A 20,689-nucleotide genomic window follows, 5' to 3' on the forward strand; every position below is an offset into this window, starting at 1 on the left:
TTATGATATCCTGAAGAATATGGGAGAAGCAAGAACTAGCTGATATTTAAAGAAGAAAGCAAAGCTATCAATGAATGACTTCCCAATGGCCAAATCTAATATATTCTTTTAGTTCTCACATGACTTGACCTCTGCATCATGCTATTCATCCAGTCCTTGCACTGAAATTTCTTTTCTTTACATCTGCACAATATCTCCTGGTTCTCTTCCCTGCTTTCTCAATTTCTTGACAGGCTTACCATTTTCTGCCAATATATTGAGTTAATGATGCTTATCTTAACCAGAACTATGAATTAGAATCACCATGGCATATATCTCAAACACATCTGCCTACTGAGTCAAAATATCTGTGACTTAGGAAGGCATATGTATATAATATTAAGCCTTAAGGTGATGGAGATGAGCAACCTAATTAAGAACCATGGTCCTAACATTAAAGCAACTCCCAGAAATCTGTACTTAATCTTCTTGCTATATAGTTTCACCCTAGGCGATTTTTCCACCACCATGGTTTTAACTATTTCCTCTACAGTGATGATTTCTAAATCTTTATCTCTATATACAGTGTTTTTATTTGACTCAAGACTAATATTTTCAAATGCTCACTAGGAATATCTACCTAGATGCACAATAGGAAACTTAAACAGAGCTGCCCCCAAATTAAACTTATATCCAAAACCTCCATTCTATCAAACCTATAATTCTTCTTATACAGACATACTTCATTTTATTACACTTTGCTGTATTGATCTTTTCAGATATTGTGCTTTTTACAAATTGAAGGTTTGTGGTAACCCTGTTTTGAGCACGTCTACCAGCGCCATTTTTCTAATAGCATTTGCTCATTTTGAATCTCTGTGAAACTTAGGTAATTATTACAATACATCAAACTTTTTCATTATTTTCATTATTCATTATTTTCATTTTTCATTATTATATTTGTTACAGTCATCTGTGATCAGTGGTCTTTGATATTACTATTATAATTGCTTTTGGGGCTCCGTGAACTATGCCCATCCATATAAGACAAGGAACTTAATAAATGTTCTGTGTGTTCTGACAGCTCTGCCAAACCGGCTTTCCACCATCTTTCCCTCTCCCTCTCCTCAGGCCTCCCCTTCCCTAAGACACAAAAATATTGCAGTTAGGCCAATTAACAATCCTACAACGGCATCTAAGTAGTCAAGTGAAAGTTAGAGTCACATGTCTCTAAGCTTTAGAAATGATAAAGCTTAATGAGGAAGGCATGTCAACAGACAAGACAGGCCAAAAGCTAGCCTCTTGTTCCAATAAGCTAAGTTGTGAAGGCAAAGGAAAAGTCCTTGAAGGAAGCTGAAAGTGCTTCTCCAGTGAACACATAAATGATAAAGACATGAAACAGCCTTATTGCTGATATGGAGAAAGTTTGAGTGGTCTGGATAGAATTATCAAACCAGCCACAGCATTCCTTTAAGCCAAAGTCTAATCCAGAGCAAGGCCCTAACTCTATTCAATTCTGTGAAGGCAGAGAGAGGTGAGGAAGCTGCAGAGAAAGTCTGAAATCTAGCAGAGGTTGGTACGTGAGGTTATGGAAAGAAGCCATCTCCATAATATAGAAGTGTAAGGTGAAGCAGCAAGTGCTAATACAGAAGTGATAGCAAGTTATCCAAAAGATCTAGCTAAGATAATTAATGAAGGTGGCTGCACTAAACAACAGATTGTCAATATAAACAAAATAGACTTCTATTGGAAGAAGATGCCATCTAAGACTTTCATAGCTGGAGAGAAGTCAATGCCTGGCTTCAAAGCTTCAAAGGACAGGCTTACTTTCTTGTTAGGGGCTAACGCAGCTGGTGGCTTTAAGTTGAAGCCAGTGCTCATTTACCATTCCAAAAATCCTAGGGCCCTTAAGAATTATGCTAAATCTACTCTGCCTGTGTTCTGTAAATGAAACAAAAAAGCCTGGACATCACATCCGTTCACAACATTAAAGCCCACTGAATATTTAAGCCCACTGTTAAGACTCACTGCGAAGAAAAAAAGATTCCTTTCAAAATATGACCACTCACTGACAATGTATCTGGCCACCCAAGAGTTCTGACAGAGATGTACAAGACTAATGTTGTTTTCATGCCTGCTAACACAACATCCATTCTGAAGCCATGGATCAGTGAGTAATTCTGACTTTCAAATCTTATTTAAGAAATATAATTTTGTAAGGCTGCCTTAGATAGTGAGTCTTCGGATGGATGTGGGCAAAGTAAACTGAAAACTTTCTGGAAAGGATTCACATTCTAGATGCCACTAAGAACATGCATGATTCATGGAAAGAGATCAAAATATCAACATTAATAGGAGTTTAGAAGAAGCTGATTCCAATCTTCATGGAAGACTTTGAGGGGTTTGAGATTTCAATAGAGGAAGTACCTACGGATGGAGTAGAAATAGCAGGAGAACTAGAATTACAAGAGGAATCTGAAGATGTGACTGAATTGTGCAGTCTCATGATCAAACTTGAACAGATGGGGAGTTGCTTCTTATGGATGAGCAAAGAAAGTGGTTTCTTGAGGTGGAATCTACTCCTGGTAAAGATGCTGTGAAGACTGTTGAAATGACAACAAAGGATTTAGAATACTACAAAAAGGTAGTTGATAAAACAGTGGCAGAGTTTGAGAGGACTAACTCCAATCTCTCAAGAAGTTCTACTGTAGGTAAAATTCTATCAAATAGCATCGCATGTTACAGAGAAATCGTTCCTGAGAGGTAGAGGTAACTGCTATGGCAAATTTCACTCTTGTCTTAAGATATTGCCACAGTCACCCCAACCTTCAGTAACCGCCCTGATCAGTCAGCAGCCATTAACACTGAGGCAAGACCCTGTAACCAGCAGAAAGATTACATCTTGCTGGAAGCTCAGATGATGGCTAGCATTGTTTAGTAATAAAGTATTTTTATTTTTTTATATTTTTTGTTAGAAAAGAATGCTTTAATTATCCTTATACAATTAAATTTTTAGAGCCTTTAGAGTATTTGTTTGTCTCAAATTTTTATTTAAAACCTAGTTAGTTAACATGTAGTGTAATATTGGTTTCAGGAATAGAATTTAGTGATTCATCACTTATATATAGTAATAAAGTTAAAGTATGGACATTTTTAGAAATAATGCTGTTGCATACACTTAATATACTGACAACTTACAGTGTCAAAATAACTTTCATATGCATTGGGAAAACAAAAAATTCATTTGACTTGCATTATTGCAATATTCACTTTATTGCATGGTCTGGAACCAAACCTGCAATATTTCTGAGGTATGCCTGTATTTTTCCCTTAGTCAAGTAAGGACATCACCATCTGGCCAATCAACTCAGCCAGAAGCCATCAAGTCAAGGCACTAAAAGGACTCCCTGCCTGGTAGCCCTCAATCGGAAGAAATATTTGCTCATGGCCCTATTCCCATAAAACACTGCATTTGATATAATGTAACACACCCTCCCCAGGATCACAACTGTGACTTATTTATATACATTTGTATGTTATGTTTTATGTTTATATATGTTAGTTTTATTTATATGTTAATTTAACATATCCATTACATTAACACATATTTATTATTTATTGTGTTCCAATCCTACCACTTACGTGGGCTAGTTCGATTTTATAAATTGAACAAAACAGATTCTCTTTCAGGAATCTGAACTGAAAACTATAACTAGCTGTGGGTTCTAGAGCTGGAACGTTATACTGCATCAGGCCTGGAACAGCCATGACAACTAAGTGTAAGCTGAAGATTTATGAGAAAGACACTACTAGCAGATAAAGCTAACCAGCAGAAAGAAGATAAGAGGCAGAAATGCAGAGAAAAGCAGAGATGACACTAGAGAGAGAAATCATGCCCCTGCAGCCCCCAAGGTCACTTTAGTCCAATTTCTCTTTGGTTCCTCATATTTCTATAAGATTCCTTGCTGTATCTTTTCAAACACACCCTTACACCCTTTTCAGTTACCTTGAATGGATCTTTGTCCTTTGCAGCTAAGGAAGCTCTAAGACAGTGATTCTAAATGTATCTGTGCCCTTGACCACACCATCCACACCTTATCAGACTGTTCCCCAAATTTGGTTTAGGGTTTATAGGATTCTACCTATAAAGCTGTCTGGCAACCTTTCTCTTCCCCTCCACTACCAATGTCCTTATTCTACTGTAAGTCCTCTTTATCGCAGACTTGGACTATGGTAACTTAGGTCCCCTAACTGGTCTTTGTCACCACTGACTCCCATATCTTACCCATGGACTGAGCTAGTATAGAGTGATATTTTTAATCTATCTGACCCCCTCACTCCAGTGAGGGTTTTATACCACCTTTTATATGGTAAAGTCCAAATACTTTATCATTGTTCACATGGCCCTTTACACTCTGGCTCCACCTAGACTTTCCAACTCGTCTCTGCCCCATTTCATGAGGTACCAAAGCCATGAGCTGAGTTTCACAAGATACCTCAGAAGGCAAGCTGAAATCCTCATAAGCTATGCACTTTGTAACACAGAGATGGCTTTATCCAGGCTACCTCCTCTCGCCACTCTCCTTGCTCTGTCTGGCAAACTTCAGTTCAGGTTTCAAGCTTCTTCTGACCCCAGCACACTTTTTAAACACTAAACTGAAACAGGAAAATCCAGGCTGTATAAATGCCAGAACAATATAAGAATGTTGAATATGGCACAAAATGACTATACCTCTTTCAAAAGAGCAATTCCATGTACTTCATCAACTGACCTAAAGTCGACTGGCAAAACTTTATCTAGCATACGTCAAGGCGTTGTATTAGGAAGAGTGCATAGAATCTGATAATACCAAACTAAAAGACTGCAAGTGTTGTTTTATGACTTGTTCAATTACATACACCAAAAGTGTATTTAATATTCTCAGGATATCACTAAAAGTATTCCAAATTATCAGTTATGTTGTCATAAATATTAAACTTCTTTAGCCTTAGATGTCTGTCAAAACAGAATTCTAGTATTCTGTGGTCATTTATTTAAAAAATCTTTTTTTTTTTTTTTTTTTTTAGGGACATTGTGAACAAAACAAGAGCACAGTTCTCACTGTAGAGCCAAAGTAATAAAGGGCTCTTTTGTAGACAAATCCTAGAACTTCTTAATTATACACAGGCTTATTATCTGTATCTCCAGTTTTATAAAGTACCAGAACTTCATTAGAAAAATTAAGCTGGAAAAATGAAGGCAGCACTTTGTAAATTTCCAGTGGAAATTAGCTGGGAGAGGCAGAGGAATACTGGATCAAAAGAGGGTAATCATGCTTAACTGTGCCCTAGAGCACCCGCATGTTTAATACGATTTGCACAGTAACTACCTCTCCTATTACTGCTTGTTTGGAGTAGTCTGTGTTAATGGGGTTAGCTAATTTAGTATTTTAACTTAAAAAGGCTCTGCTGATTAATAAATGTTGCACACTGTGCTAGTAATTAAAATAAATGGAAGAGTTACAAATAAAAGTTGAATTGTTAAGAAAACATTATCTGAAAATATATGATAATCCCTATTTATAATACAATAACAGTTCAGAAAATATGCAAATTATAAAGGTCTAAAGTGTTTGAAAATCCCAAAAGTCAAAAAAGTTTTGAGATGTGTTAAATTTCTTTATCACTACTCTTTAGTGAAAAATATAACCAGATCTTATTTCTATATACATTTTTTAAAATGCCCTTTTTAAAAACTATTTACATCTAGTTTCTGAACTTTTCCCATAACATTTTTCCAATGGTAACTGTCTATAAAATGATACTGATACTTAATTAGAGCAATATTTAAAAGGTTTAAAAATGACTAATCTATTTACCAAGCCTTCGGTCTAAGCTAGGTTGCAAATCTGAGGGAATGAAGGCAGATACATAGGATTCATAGATGCTGAATGTTTTTCACCAGTGCCAACAAATGGCAGAGCTAGTTCTGCTTTGCTACTAAATATGTATAGGATGTCTCCCATTTCACCTAATCTGAATGACAGAGGGTGATAAAACGTGTCATCCCAAATAACGCCACTTTGGCAAAGGATTATTTTGAACTAAAAGCACTTGAAAAGAATAGGTACATGAAACGTGATCTGAACTCCCCACCCCCTTTTTTTCCCCTAAAATCAGGAGATAACATGCCCATAGGATAGCTGACTTTCCTATATCAGGAGAAAAGAAATGTTCTTGTCACCAGAGATGAGGAGTTGAAGCCGAGAGAATTTTGTAAAACAGAACTTGTTAAATAACTTTTATCTTCCTTTGGTCTCCCCACACATTTTATTTTTCTACAGTTGTAGAAAAATTTTCTCATTGTTCAAGCTAATGTATAAGCACTCAGGACTTGCCATTAGTGGGTGTTCATTTCCTTATGGGGCTCCTGTGTCACGTAATACTTATATTTAATAAATGTGTGTGCTCTTTTCCTATTAATCTTTCTTAGGTCAATATAATTCTCAGGCCCAGCTGAAAACCCTAAGGGGGTAGAGGGAAAGTTTTGCCTCTCCTACAATAACTATCAGAAACTTAACACCTTTTATTTTTCAAAAAGATGTAGAGACAGCTTTTCAGTGGTTTGTACTCAGGTTCTTATTAAAGCCTATACAACTTAAAATATAATATCCTTATACTATGATTCAATCATGAACTTCTCTTCATAGGGAGGCTCAAGCCACAATCATATTTTTTTAATCCTCTAAGTGACCATACCTTAAACCTGCAGAAGAATCTCAAAACTTTAGGAATCCAAGGATTTCCCTCAAGTTTAGCTCAGGTTTATAATTAATCTAAACACCAAAGTCTGATCTAGCAAGGTAGTTCCTTAATTTGAAGAACAAGTTGTATTAGTTTTTTATTGCTGCTACAATATACCACCACAAACTTAGTGGCTTAAAGAATACGAATTTATTATCTTAGAGTTCTGGAGGTCAGAAGTCTGAAATGGGTCTCACTGGGCTAAAATCAGGGTGTTGGCAGGGCTGTATTCCTTCTGAAGATTTTTTTTTTTTTAAGATTTTATTTACTTATTTGAGGGAGAGAGAGAGAGAGAGAACACGAGCAGGGGGACAGGCAGAGGGAGTAGCAGACTCCTCACTGAGCAGGGAGCCTGATGTGGGGCTTGATCCCAGGACACCAAGATCATGACCTGAGCCGAAAGCAGGTGCTTAACCAACCAAGCCACCCAGGAGCCCCTCCTTCTGGAGATTCTATGGGAGAATTCATTTCTTTACCTTTCCCAGCTGCTGGAGACTGACAGTATTCCTGGGTTGTAGCTGCTTACTCTGTACTCAAAGGCAACAAAGACGAGTTGTCTTTCCCACATCACATCACTCTGACCTTCCATGTAGTCAAATCTCTGCCTCCCTCTTCCACTTTTAAGGACCCTTGTGATTACATTGGGCCCACCCAGATCATCTAGGATAATCTCCCTCAGCTTTAAATTCTTAATGATATCTGCAAAGTCCTCTTCATCATGGAAGGTACAACATATTCACAGGCTCCTGAGATGAGGTTCTGGACTCTGGGGTGGAGGCTGGGGGGAGCATTATTTTGCCTTCCAGAACACAGACTGGCACTGACTTCTACTGCAATGTCTTAAGTCCATTCCATTTTGGACCCAGTTATAGTCTGCATAATTATATTCTCTGTATTAAGTCAGAATGTTTACAATTAACAGAAGGTATTAACATATAGGACCTTAGTCCCTCTCATAAGACTTTAAGTGAAGCCCCTATCAGCCTATACCACCTGACTTATGATCACCCACCCCATTCCATCTCTGCCACTTGATGGGTAAGTTAGACATTTACTTGGATAGCTCTTGGATGGCATGGCCTTCCACTTCTTCCACCTCTTAATAACAATGATTTCTTTCTCCACGTCATCTGGGCAACTTGCATGGTTCCATTTTACATCTAAAAATATTCTTTGAAATATTCTCTGAAAAAATCTAAAACAAATATGTGTTGCTGTTTCCATTTTTTTAAAAAGTAAAAATAATCCTTTTTTATGTTTTTGAGTGAATTTCAGATTGAGTAAATCATGGGAGTTAGAAAACTCCTCAATGGAAGCAGAAGAGCACATGGGGTACAAAGAGGATGAAAGCACCTCAGTAGCTCTGGAGCACAGAGTTTCTTAAGAAATGTGGCAGACTGGCTGGAGAAACAAGCCTAGACCCCATCCTGAAGGACCTTGTATCTTGTGACAAAGAATTAAAATTTATCCTGGAGTTGATAAGAAGCCATTAAAAAGTATCTTGTCTGAATAACAGCTTGCTTAAATTTCTCTAGTATTGTGGTAAATGCACTGAATGGGAATAAGACTGGGCAGACCAGATAGGCTTTTTATAGCAATTAAAAGAAGAACTTACAAGTGCCTAAATTAAATCAGAATTAGAAAGGAAGAGACTGAATTTGAGAGATACTTAAAAGGTAGACCAGACAGGGTTTGAGGACCAAGAGAATGCTGGAGAAGGATAACAGTGTAACTTATAGGTCCCTACCTTGGGCAAAAAGTTGGTGTTAACAATTCACATTCAAGATAAGAAGAAGCAGGCCAAAGTGGGATACACTGAGTTGGGAACATCTGGTGGAGAAGTAAATAAAAATGGCAGTTGAAAATATAAATCTGGAATGTAAGAGTAAGATCTTAGAGATTTACAGTGGGAAGCATTGGCGTAGAGGTGGGAGTTGGTCTCTCAATCAGAAGCAATCATTCACACATTACATAGAGAAGGAGAAGGTAAAGAAAAGAGTTGAATGTTGAGTCCTGCCATCACCTTGGCTCTATTCCACTACCTCTCACCAAAGTACTGCAATATTCTCCTCATGGTTTTCCTTCCCTCCAGCACATTTCTTTTCAAATACAATTGTCCCACAAATACAGATTCTTTCTATGACATCCTTTTACTCCAAAACCTTAAATAATTCTTCATTGTCTACAGATAAACCCTCCAATCCTTGGCCTTGAAGCCTTGCCCACTTTTTCTTTCTACTGCCTCACACATGAACATTAGCTTCTGTCAAACTGGTCCTCTCATTGTCCTGTGAACTTTCTCTACTGTCATTTTTTTTTTCATACCGTCAGTCTGCTTTTATCTTTTCTTTATCAAATCTAAACCATCTTTCACAGAATCAATTTAGTTCCTTCTCTTTGAAGAACACCTTCCTAGACCAGCAGAGACCAGAGCAAATGCTACATTAAAAAAAAAAAAATCATGACACATACTGTCTTTAATACACACTTGATTTTCCAGTGCTTATCTATGGCAATTCTTACTCAGAATTTCTTTAAGTTTTCTGATTTGATTTAAAGCTAGAAGCACAGAAGTTCCATAAGAACAGAGAATTTGTCTATTTTATTCACTGCTAAATCCCAAGCATTTGTTAAATCAAAAAACACCTCTGTATATTTCTCACAGTATCTAGCTGAGAGCTTTTCACATAAAAGTTACTCAGCAATTATTTACTAATTGCTTATTTAATTTCCTGGTTTCATAAAGATAGACATATGAATAAGAAAAATAATTTTCTTTAAGAAAAAATGAAACTGGAATAAATTTCTTTAGGAAAAAGAATAAAGCTCTAAAATGCTTCCAAAAAACCCTGTGTAATCCATACTCAATGTGTAAAATATTGTCCCACTTCCTACGCTTATTTTGAAGAACATAAAAGAATGTGACCTTATTTAGAAATAGGACTGTTGCAGATGTAAGAAGATGAGGTCATACTAAGTAAGGCCCCTAATGTAGATAGGACCCTCTGCATTAAAAAATTATGCATCTCTGTGGTAAAGGAATACTTTTTTCCTAATTTCTATCACAGAACTCTTATCTGTAAAGATATAAAAATCTAAATTTCTAACATTTCCTCTGCCTCACAAGATACAATTACATTACGCAGTATATGAAAACCAAAATGGTTTTAGAAGAAGCTACAAAATATCACTGTTTCAATTCTCAAAAAACCTGAATTATCCATAGGCTAGTTGCTAAAACCAACTGCTTAGCCCCCTTGCTAAAAACATGGTAGATTCAAATCTATAAGTAATTTCTTGAGTATTCCCAGCTGGATTTGTTCCTGATTGGTTGATAATCCTAGAAGCATTTTCCATCTGAAAGCTTCAGGGTAAAGGGTCATCTGCATGGTATCCACAGAGGTTGAAGATATTTACAAGTATTCCATGGAAAGTACAAGTGGAGCACCTTTCTTCGGGGATAATATTGATATCTCCTCCTTCCAGGCTTATAAAGGAAGATACTACAAAAAGATACTTCAGTATCTTTGATACACAGTGATTTCTATAGAAATATTAATGTGGTCAATTATTTGAGCAATTAATCTTATTATTTGATAAATAACAAGATTTGCATCATTGAAAACAAAAATAATTCTGAGTAATGTAACTCTTTAGATATTCATCACTAAATTGCATATTTTGCTTGACTAAGTCTGAGCAGCATTAATCTTGTATAATCTCTTTGGTAAAACAAATCTACCTCCCCAAAACCAATTGGAAATAAATGTTTTTTGTTTTTTTATTCATCATACATTGGGTGACTGTTAATTACTGAAGGAAGGTATGGAATACTCTATAGCTAATTATTTCATGTCAATTAATTGCTATGAAATAAAAAATTTCTAAAAATTACTTGAGATGCATGCCAATTTTATCTTTCATCTGAGTTTGTGTGAAAATTTTTATTTTTAAAGAGACTTTTCAGAAATGCATGATTAAAATAAGGCACATTATATATCCCTCCTGACTTGTCAAATGATCCAAAATCCACTGTGCTGGATGAGAGGTAATTCTAGTTTCTTTACATAACAAAACATACTTTGTAATGTATTTTGGAATTATCATTATATTTATAATATGATGACTAGTTCATATTATAAATTATGTAAAAATAAGTTTATATGTTGTTGACTATTATATAAGAATTTATAGCAATATTTTATATTATAATTATAAAATTATAATAATTTATATTAGAATATAATTATCTTATTAATTAGAATATTTATAATATTAAAGAATTATTATAAGACACAATACAAAGATAATTACAGGATATATTATAGGACAATAATAATAACTTTTAAAAAGCCATTCTAGATTTTAAGTGGTCTGTTTACAAATTACATACAATTATATTGATGACAAATGCCTTGAGAGAGAGGAAGTGCTTTGGAGAAAGATGTATGAATTGAGACCCAAATCAGTGAGGCTAATAAAATAATTTTAAATTGCATCTACTATGAGAATTTCCTTTATCTTTTTCAGTCATCTTCCTCAGTAGTAAAGACACTAACCTCCTACACTGCACCTGATTTATTAAATGTGTATCAATGTTTCCAAATTAAATTTAGTCCACATTAAGAGAAATGTTTTTGTTCTACTGGATCTTATTTTAGAATCATCATAGGCTTTCACCAGATAATTAAGGTAATTATTTTCATATATACATGGACAGTAGTCACTTATCCCCTTGAAATGCCATTCATTTTCTTTTGCTTTGAGGAGTTACATACACACACACACACATATATACACATTTATATATATATTTATATGCACATATAAATATATATTATACATATATGCACATTTATATATATACACATTTATATTTATATAATATATACACATTTACATAAATTTATATATTAATATAATTTATAATATATACACATTTATATAAATGTAAAACATTCTAAATGTGTATATATTATATAAATACATCTATATTATAATATCTTATAAATTATAATATAATATAAATAATATATATATATTTTTAAAGATTTTATTTATTTGAGAGAGAGAATGAGATAGAGAGCATGAGAGGGGAGAGGGTCAGAGGGAGAAGCAGACTCCCCGCTGAGCAGGGAGCCCGACGTGAGATTCGATCCCGGGACTCCAGGATCATGACCTGAGCCGAAGGCAGTCGCTTAACCAACTGAGCCACCCAGGCGCCCAACATATTTATTTATATAATATAAAATTATATAAATTTATATATTATATAATATAAATGTATATATATGTCTGTGTATTTATATATATAAATGTGTATATATGTGTATATAATAAATATATATATATAAGTATGTAGCATATTTGCATATTGAAAAACGGTTGCTTCTCAATAGGTTGCTTCTGAATTCCTTTTCTCACAAATAAAAGATTCTCCACAATATCAGGAAATACAAAATGTTAAATCACTTAAGGCACCACACATACTACAGCTATTTTTTTTTAAGCTAAGAACTCACATATTGTCATTTACATCTCGCATCCATTCCTGTCTTCTGAATTCTTCTCTGGCCACCTTTAACTCACTGATTGGTTCTGCTACCCACAATGTTGGCTCCAAAGGCTTGTAGCGCTGTTCTAATACTTCAGTGATATCACGGAATGGTCCCTGTCAAGAAAGAATGAGGAAATATTTTATTATGGAAGACTTTCTGTCATATTATTGATGATTAAGGATGCTGAATATCTACAAAGTATACCAAGTTTACCAAAAGAACAAGCTGTTCTCTTAATTAGAAAATACACAGAATGTCACAACTTCAAAAAATGCTCATACAAGTTGAAGTTAAAATACTAAAATATTTTAAATTAGCCAAAATTTTCTCTACTTACATCAAAAGACTTTTTACGCTAAAACTGTTAAATTTGTAGTTATGTTACTTTGTTTTCTAATTAAAAAAAAATTTCTTCCGATATAACTTAAAAAGAATTCTCTCCCTTTTTAAGTGAAGATATTAGAAAAGATTCTCAGCATTGCTTTCAAAAAGCCTTCCTATCAATAGAAATAGGATAGCAAGGTTTTTTTCATTAAAATAAAGCTTTTAAGTGAATTCCACATCCTACATTTAACTGGTAACCCTCCAAAAACAGAGGGCCATAACTGTAATTAATTTAAGTGTTCTTTAGTAAAAATTCTTTTTTTTTAAAAAAAAACCCAATGTATTTATTTAATATATTCATCACAAGGGCTCAACCAGAGACTTAATTTAAAAAACAGAAACAAAACAAAAATGACACCACAGCTTAAGATACAGAGTCCTAGACAGAAATGAAGAGAAAGACTATCTAAGGAGAAAATAAAAAGACAACACAAAGAGAGAGGCTGGACAGTCAGGGATCTTGGCTGGAGACCTGCTTCGAGTAGGTTTCTTGAAGATACTTCTTAAAGGCTGTGGGGTTTTTCCAGAGCTCGGCAGCATGCGTGTTCAAAGGACTATCAATGTTTGGTTCTCCTAGCAGGCTCTGGATGGACAGCAGGATGGTCCTGACATCATACAGGGCAGACCACTTGTCCTTCAGGATGTCCAGGCAGATGTTTCCCTGGGTGTCCACGTTGGGGTGGTAGCAGGGTGGGAGGAACTTCACCGTGGGCGCATTGTAAGGGTAGCCACTGGGGAACTCCAGCGAGAGCTTATACCTCAGGTCTTCATAAACTGTGCCTGCTGCCCCATGGATGGTCCCCACCCATTTGAAAAGGTTGTCGGATTCAGGGAAGGCAGAGATGCCTTTGTCACATCATGAGGGTCATCAGCTCCCGCTGGGCTGGGCTCCTTTGCGGGCGGCAGCTGGGTCGCGGTTCTGGGAGGCCATCCCGGGCGTTGCGGGGAGAGAGACAGGAACTCGGAGAGCACAACTGCAACTGCTTTTAGTAAAAATTCTAAGTTCTATTGCATAATAACTCTGATACCAAAGTAACCATCTAATGACACAAATATAGCAGAGGAAAGCCCATAAGCTACAACAGTGTTTTATAAGATATCCTAGCTTTAAATTAGTAGTTACTTATACTAATTACTAGAATCCACTGGTTGTCTAATTAGTATATTAAACAATACAAATCAGAGGCGGCTCCGGATTTTACTATGTCATTAATTACATACTGCTTTTTTTCCCACCACTGTTGTTGTACAAGACAGAAGTGATATAAAATAGACAAAGATTCCTAATCATATTCCTTATCCTTAAAGATCTCTTCTTTAAATAGGTTATCACTAACAAGACACAGCTGGAGTTACAGCAAGCACTGACTGAAGACTGTGGGGCTAATAAAAAGAAATGATTCACGCCTCATTTATGTTCACTTATGTTTTACATTAATAGAAACCAATAATAGGAACCAGTTACCATAAAAGTCATGGACCGTAAATAACACAAATGGCAAATAAGTATCATCTAGTACTTTTCACAGCTGGACAGGAGGATTGCTATATTTGAAAGTAGTTAATGGATTTTTATTGGAACTTTACTTTTTAAAGATACAGTAACATGAATCCAAGTTCACTATTAAGAAATCAAATGGGGATTTATTATTTTTTTTTCAGATTCTTAATGTTTTACTTCGAGAAATTTTATGGTTTAAAAATTAATGCATGGTTGTGTTATCAGGGGAAAATTACTTCTTTAGACCTTTTTCCTTATATGTAAAATGGAATAATCCTCATCTCACAAAAGTGCTCTTAAGATATATAAGACAATGTAAGTAACACTCTTAGCATTGTACTGAGAACATACTAAACATTCACAAATGATACCCCTGGCTTTATTTTCATTATTAGTTTCAAGAAAAGTTTGGAGAAGGTTTTGAATAGCAGAATCAAATATATAAGGAAATGCACAAGGCTAGGACTTTGAAGGGACCAGCATTCACAAGGAGGAATGGTCTTCTAAGCGGCCAAACTCTACCTTCTAAACTTTGTTGGTGTATCAACATAAAACATACCCATTTGTTAAGACTTAACCCACTACTTGTTCTGGAACTTACTATTTCCAAAGAGACTAGGAAATGAAAAAGGAGGAGCCCAACTCAAGCAGCAAAATTTAGAATAAGAATAGACCCAGTGTTCCTGATGGGTTCAATATCTTTGTGACCCCAATCCTCCCGTAATCACATTCACCTCTCTCTATCTATCAGTGCCTGGTCCATACACTTATATCTTAGACAAGTGTCCAAGACACTTCGGCAAGTGTCTTGCCTTTGAGCTCAACAGAACTTCTCCCTGGTTAGCAAATGCCATATACTGTCAAACTTCTCCTATGCCAAAGCTTCTGTTAATTTGTATTTCTGTTGATAGACAGCCTTTTAGATCTCAAGTGATCACTAATATTGATCATATGTGGAGTGACATGGGGCCTCAGATTTTGGGCATAGCTTCAAACTTCGGAACTGCTCATTGTGCTCATTTCCAAATATTAATCCCTGTAATGCCCAGGCTCAACCGGAATCTACAAGTCTCCTTCGACTCTTAGCTATAGTTTTCCAAAGTTTGACTTTATTTGCATCCAGCCAAATCCTAATTATGAGGGTCAAATATATTTATGTTCTTCTATATTTTTAACAACCCATGTTACTTTATATTTTTTCCCATGTTACTTTATAGTCATCTTGTACTTTTTAAAATTTTCTCAATAATATTTCAATATTATTTCTCAATAATATTCAATATTATTTCTCTGAAATAATAATGAAGTTATGTTTTAAACTCCCAGGATTGTCTCATACACTTGAGAAATTTACCTCCCAAGTACAGACAGACCATCAGAGTATAAATATTACCATTTGTAATATAGCATATATAATCTTAGATCTCCCTAATGACGTATATACCTTTCATATTATTAGGTAACATATAGTAAATGTGGTTCAGTCCAATAAAACCACAACATTAAAAATCCCATTCTGTGAAAACAAGAATGGAAAGAAGGAAAAAAAGAAGAAGAGGAAGTGAGAAAAGAAGAAGCCAAAGGAAGCTGAGCGAGAAGAAGATGGGATGAAACAATGGGTTGAGGAAGAATGGGAAGAAAGGAAGAAAAAAAAAAAGGAAGTAAGAAAAAGAAGATTAAAATGGTGTGGAGCAGAGGGAGGAGGACCAGGGATAGGAATGAAGGAGACAGGGAAAGAAGAAAAGAGAAAAGGAACAAGGGAAGAGAGAATTAGGAAGAAAGAAGGGAGCAGAAAAAGAAAAGAAAATTAACAAGGATCATTATTTGGTAGTATGCTAGTATGTGGTATGCTAGTATGATAAAGGTGATTTATGAGTGTATCTGTGTAGGTACACACATGTATGTATATCTATCTGCAAATATCTGCATATGTATACACACATATACATATATAAAATCTTCCATAGAGGGGCGCCTGTGTGGCTGTCGTTGGGCGTCTGCCTTGGGCTCAGGTCCTGATCCTGGGATCGGGCCCAGCATCTGGCTCCCTGCTCCGCGGGAGGCCTGCTTCTCCCTCTCCCACTGCCTGTGTTCCCTCTCTCGCTGTGTCTCTCTCTGTCAAATAAATAAATAAAATCTTTAAAAAAAAAATCTTCCATATACATGTGTATCCCATATATATATATATACACACACACACACACACACACACATGTATATCATTATATGAATGTATGTAATATTTTCTATGTGCCTTCATATATATATATGTATACACACACACACACACTATTGTAGTATAAGAAATACATATCTGATGGTTTTTGTCACTGATTCCTGGCATAGAGCTCCTAAAATGCTTAGAATTTCCTGAGTGATGGGGTGACTCTGTTATCGATAAACAAGGTTACACCTGAGATTATGCTAATGAGGTGATTTAGGTTGGGTCCTTAGTAGCCTCTTGATCAAACTGGTCACCAGAAAGACCAAATGATTAGAAGGTTGAAATTTCCAGTCCCTGCTTCTGATCTCCAGGGAAAGGTAATGGAGTTCCAGACTGAGCTTTATAAAACTCTTACACAAGGAGATTTGATGAGATTCTCAACTGGCGCACACATCTATGTGCTGGGAGAGAGGTGCATCCCAGCTCCATAAGAAGAGAAGCCTGTGCACTCTGGACTCTTTCAGACCTCACTCTATGTTCCACTTCACTGGGCTGTTTATTTGTATCCTTTATAATAAAGCAGCAAATGTAAATAAAATGTCTTCCTGTGTTCTCTGAACCGTTCTAGCAAATTATCAAACCTTAGGATGGGGTCATGGGACCCCTCAATTTATAGCCAGCTCAGTAAGAAGTACAGGAGACCCAGAAATTGCTACCAGTATGTGAAGTGAAGAACAATTTTGTGGGGTTAAGCCCTTGAGCTGCGGAGTCTGCACCAATTCCTGGTAGTTAGTGTTAAAACTGGCTTGAATCACTGGACACCAAATAGTAGTCAGAGAATCAGAGAATTAGTTGTTGGTGTCGGAAAACATCTCGATCACATATATATATATATATTTTCCCACATATATTTATATACTTATTGTATTTATTTACTATATTTATTATATAAATATATAGGTATACATCTTCCATACAAATACATATAACCATTTTTACATGTATATTATATATGTATAAAAATTGTCCACATATATTATTCACATATACCTTATATATAGCTATATGTATATTTCTTCCATATGCATTCCATAAATACTAAATACATATATGTATACATAGAATGCTATGGGGGGAAGCCATGTAAGGTACTAAAAGGGTTATATTGAGAAAAGTACATTAATAAAGATGAAGAGTAAATAAAAACTAGTATAAAATAAGCTATATTATAAAAGCATAAAAAAGCAAAGCAAAGCAGTAAAGTTAATGTGAAATATAAGTATTATAAAACTCATATAAAATGATACTAAATGTGTATGGTTAACGTTGTGAGTATTATACAGTGTGGCAGTTTGGTCTGGATAACTTCTACAGTGTTTCCAACTCAGATACATTTACATACCTATATCTTATCAATACCATATCATTTTCACATTTCCTAAGAAGTTGCATTCAGAATTAGTCTATGAATTCCATGTATTACCAATAGCTCTCTCATTGAATATAGCATAAAATATGGATTATTAAGTATTCAAATATATAGTGTTATATCTGACACCTTAGCAATCACTGAACACTTAATACACAAGCAATGGAGTTACTAGAATTATCTTCATTATAGAATAATAAATTGAATTGCTCATTCTGATGGTATCATGTAAAATCATTACTTGCATCATCCGAAATAGTAATATGCATAATTCAAATGGTAAAAATTCAGTTACCTAGAATATAAAATTTATTTTATAAATGCCTTTATTAGAGTATTGGTATAACCTATATTTTGAAAAGAATAATGAAACCATACTCTGAAGATATGTTCCAAAATAAACTGAAAATTTTCCAAATTATCTCTCTTTTGTCCCCTTGCTCAACTCTCCCCTTCCTGCCACTTTATTTCAGAAAGAGGGAGCACTCTCAGCTTCTATGTTTTTTGGTATAGTTTTTTTTTTTTTTACAGCTCTTTCTATAATATAGTATAAGCCATCAGTTAATGGTATTTTTTAAAAATAGGATTATCAATTAGTAATTTTAAGAGAGCAAAAAAAAAAAAAAAGAATGCACAAATAAAGGGAATAAAAGACCCAATTACAGAAAGTGAATACGTAACATCTCAAATAATTACAGCAAAGTGGGAAATTGCCCTATGGCATAGATGAAGTTGTCCTCTAGCAAGTTGATGAAATGGCTGGGGGTGTGAAAAGCAGTCTCTAAGATGACCTCCAACGATCCCACTTTCTGGGATTCAAACCCTTGAGCGGACTGGATTTATTCACTTCTAAAAAATGAAATATGGCAGAATGGGAGGTCACTTGTGGCATGAGGTCATGAAAAGGCTTGTGGCTTCTGCTCTGAGGAGCCTCTCACTCTCTGTCAGATCACTCCCCTGAGGGAAGCCAGCGGCCAGTGAGGCAGCTCTACAGACGGCCAATGTGAGCGACTGAGATATGAAAACAAGCAACCCTATGAGTGACCCTCGAAGAGGGTCTCCTCATCCTCCTGCTCTTTCCTACAACTGAGTGTCCACATGAAATCACAGCACTGTCCGGCACCGTGACTGCAACTTCATGGCAGATCTTGAGTCAGAGGCACTCACCTAAGCTGTACCTACAACACTGACCCACAGAAACTGTGAGAGAAGAAATGTGGGTTGGTTTAAGCCATCAGGTTTTCAAGTTATTCATTACATAGCAAAAGATACACAGAGGAAGACCTGTGTTGGGAACTACTTGGTGGGAGTTCTGGGAATCTGGCCAAGTGAACCCAAATCAACCCAATTCTAGGTTGATGCCCCCTGGTGGCAGTTGTCTACTCCAAATTAAATATCGATGGGGATGATCAATGGGGCCTTTGGGACAGTGATGATCTTCACTCAACACATCCCACTCCACCCTATAGCCTTAGGAAATCATTTGTCCGTCCAGCTCTATAGCAACCCACAGGGAAGACTTTTTTGTCTCTGCCCGAGTCTTGCATTGTTTTGGGTCCTCTATAATTCTCTCAACTTATACTTTTAAATTATGTTTACAACTGTATATAGATATGAATCATCAGAACACATCATATTTTTCTAGCAATATAACAAGTACCGTTATAACAATGTTTTTAAAGAAAAACAACAATGATCCTAGCCCAAAATCTTAAGTGTTAACTTCGTATTTGAAATAATAAAATTCAGTACCATAGAATTATTTGATTACTTCCCTCATACATATTTTAAACATACTTTATGTTTATTATTTAAAATTGGATTCCATAAAAAATAATTTTCCTTTCTTGTCACAAAGACAAAAGAACAGTAACTTTTTAAAAAAAACAGCAAGAATACAATCATTGACAGAATTCTTATACAGAACTAATGAGTACCTGACATTGTTTCCTATCAATGGGTGGCAGAATTTCAGATCGAGGAAAGGAACGGGCACTCGTACAAGCTAGCCAGCTGCTAAGGCTGATGCAGCGCTTCTGCTTAACTTTAGACCTTTGGTATGTTAAAGGCTTTGCCTTTTGTAACCTCAATTCCCAGGGATCAGGATCTTTTCTGAATGGTGAATTGTATATACCTGGAATCTAAAGAAAAAGAACATAATTGTTATTTTTAACTTTAACTTTTTACATGAAGTAAAAGGAAGATGAAGTTGTATCATAAAAATTTTCATATGTTTAAGGACTATTTTTAAGTAGAACTCTAGTTCTTAACTAGAGGCTGGCTTTAAATTCATCTAAGGAGATTACAAAATACTCACTTTGTCTACACTCCAGACCAACAATTTCAGAATCATTCATAGTTAAAGACCAAAAATGTTAAAAATCACTGAGCTATAGCTTCTACCTGGCATATATGGCATATTTTATATAACCGTATTTTAGAAAAAATTACAGAAGGACCTTAAGTCATTCTTTCTGTTAACTATGTATATGTGTATTTAATCACATCCGTAAGTCATACATTCACTCACACAAACTCAAATATGCAATGCTTGAACCAGTTTCAGGCACAAAATATGCACTCAGTAAATACTTGGTTGCTTTAACGATTATGATTAAACCCATATATTTTTCCTAAAATGTGCTCTTCTGTTATGCCACCGTTATATGCAGAAAATTTTCTGGTCACTCTATTTATTGATGGACTCAGCAGTTCTAAAGTATTATGATTACCCAAGATCCTTGTCTTTGGAAAAACTATCTTAGAAATTTTATATTTCCTGGGGCACCTGGGTGGCATGATCTCAGGGTCTTGGGATTGAGTCCCACATCGGGCTCCCTGTGCAGCAGGGAGTCTGATTCTCTCTCTCCCCCTCTCCCCCTCCTCCCTTG

The 20,689-nt window shown here is 35.5% G+C and overlaps 1 protein-coding gene and 1 pseudogene across 10 annotated transcripts in view; both read right to left on the bottom strand.

The window, feature by feature from the left end:
• Positions 1–20,689, bottom strand: part of SPATA17 (spermatogenesis associated 17) — a 215,146-nt gene that overhangs the window by 99,061 nt on the left and 95,396 nt on the right. For 9 of the 10 annotated variants that reach the window (XR_012375661.1, XR_003212173.2, XM_073884110.1 and 6 more), the window contains exons 7-8: positions 19,736–19,939; positions 12,285–12,433 (exon numbers count right to left, since the gene is read on the bottom strand). Coding sequence is in view for 8 of the 10 variants with exons in the window: in XM_073884110.1 (XP_073740211.1) it covers positions 12,285–12,433; positions 19,736–19,939 (353 nt within the window). In the remaining 2 variants the exon portion in view is untranslated. The remainder of the gene's footprint in view (positions 1–12,284; positions 12,434–19,735; positions 19,940–20,689) is intronic. The other variant, XM_073884113.1, reaches the window with a different exon arrangement.
• On the bottom strand, positions 13,011–13,573 carry LOC112839330 (ubiquitin-conjugating enzyme E2 C pseudogene; annotated as a pseudogene).

This window comes from Callorhinus ursinus, unplaced genomic scaffold (assembly GCF_003265705.2).
Source record: "Callorhinus ursinus isolate GAN/ISIS: 27379988/994484 unplaced genomic scaffold, GSC_fseal_2.0 scaffold54, whole genome shotgun sequence".
NCBI classification, from domain to species: Eukaryota; Metazoa; Chordata; class Mammalia; order Carnivora; family Otariidae; genus Callorhinus; species Callorhinus ursinus.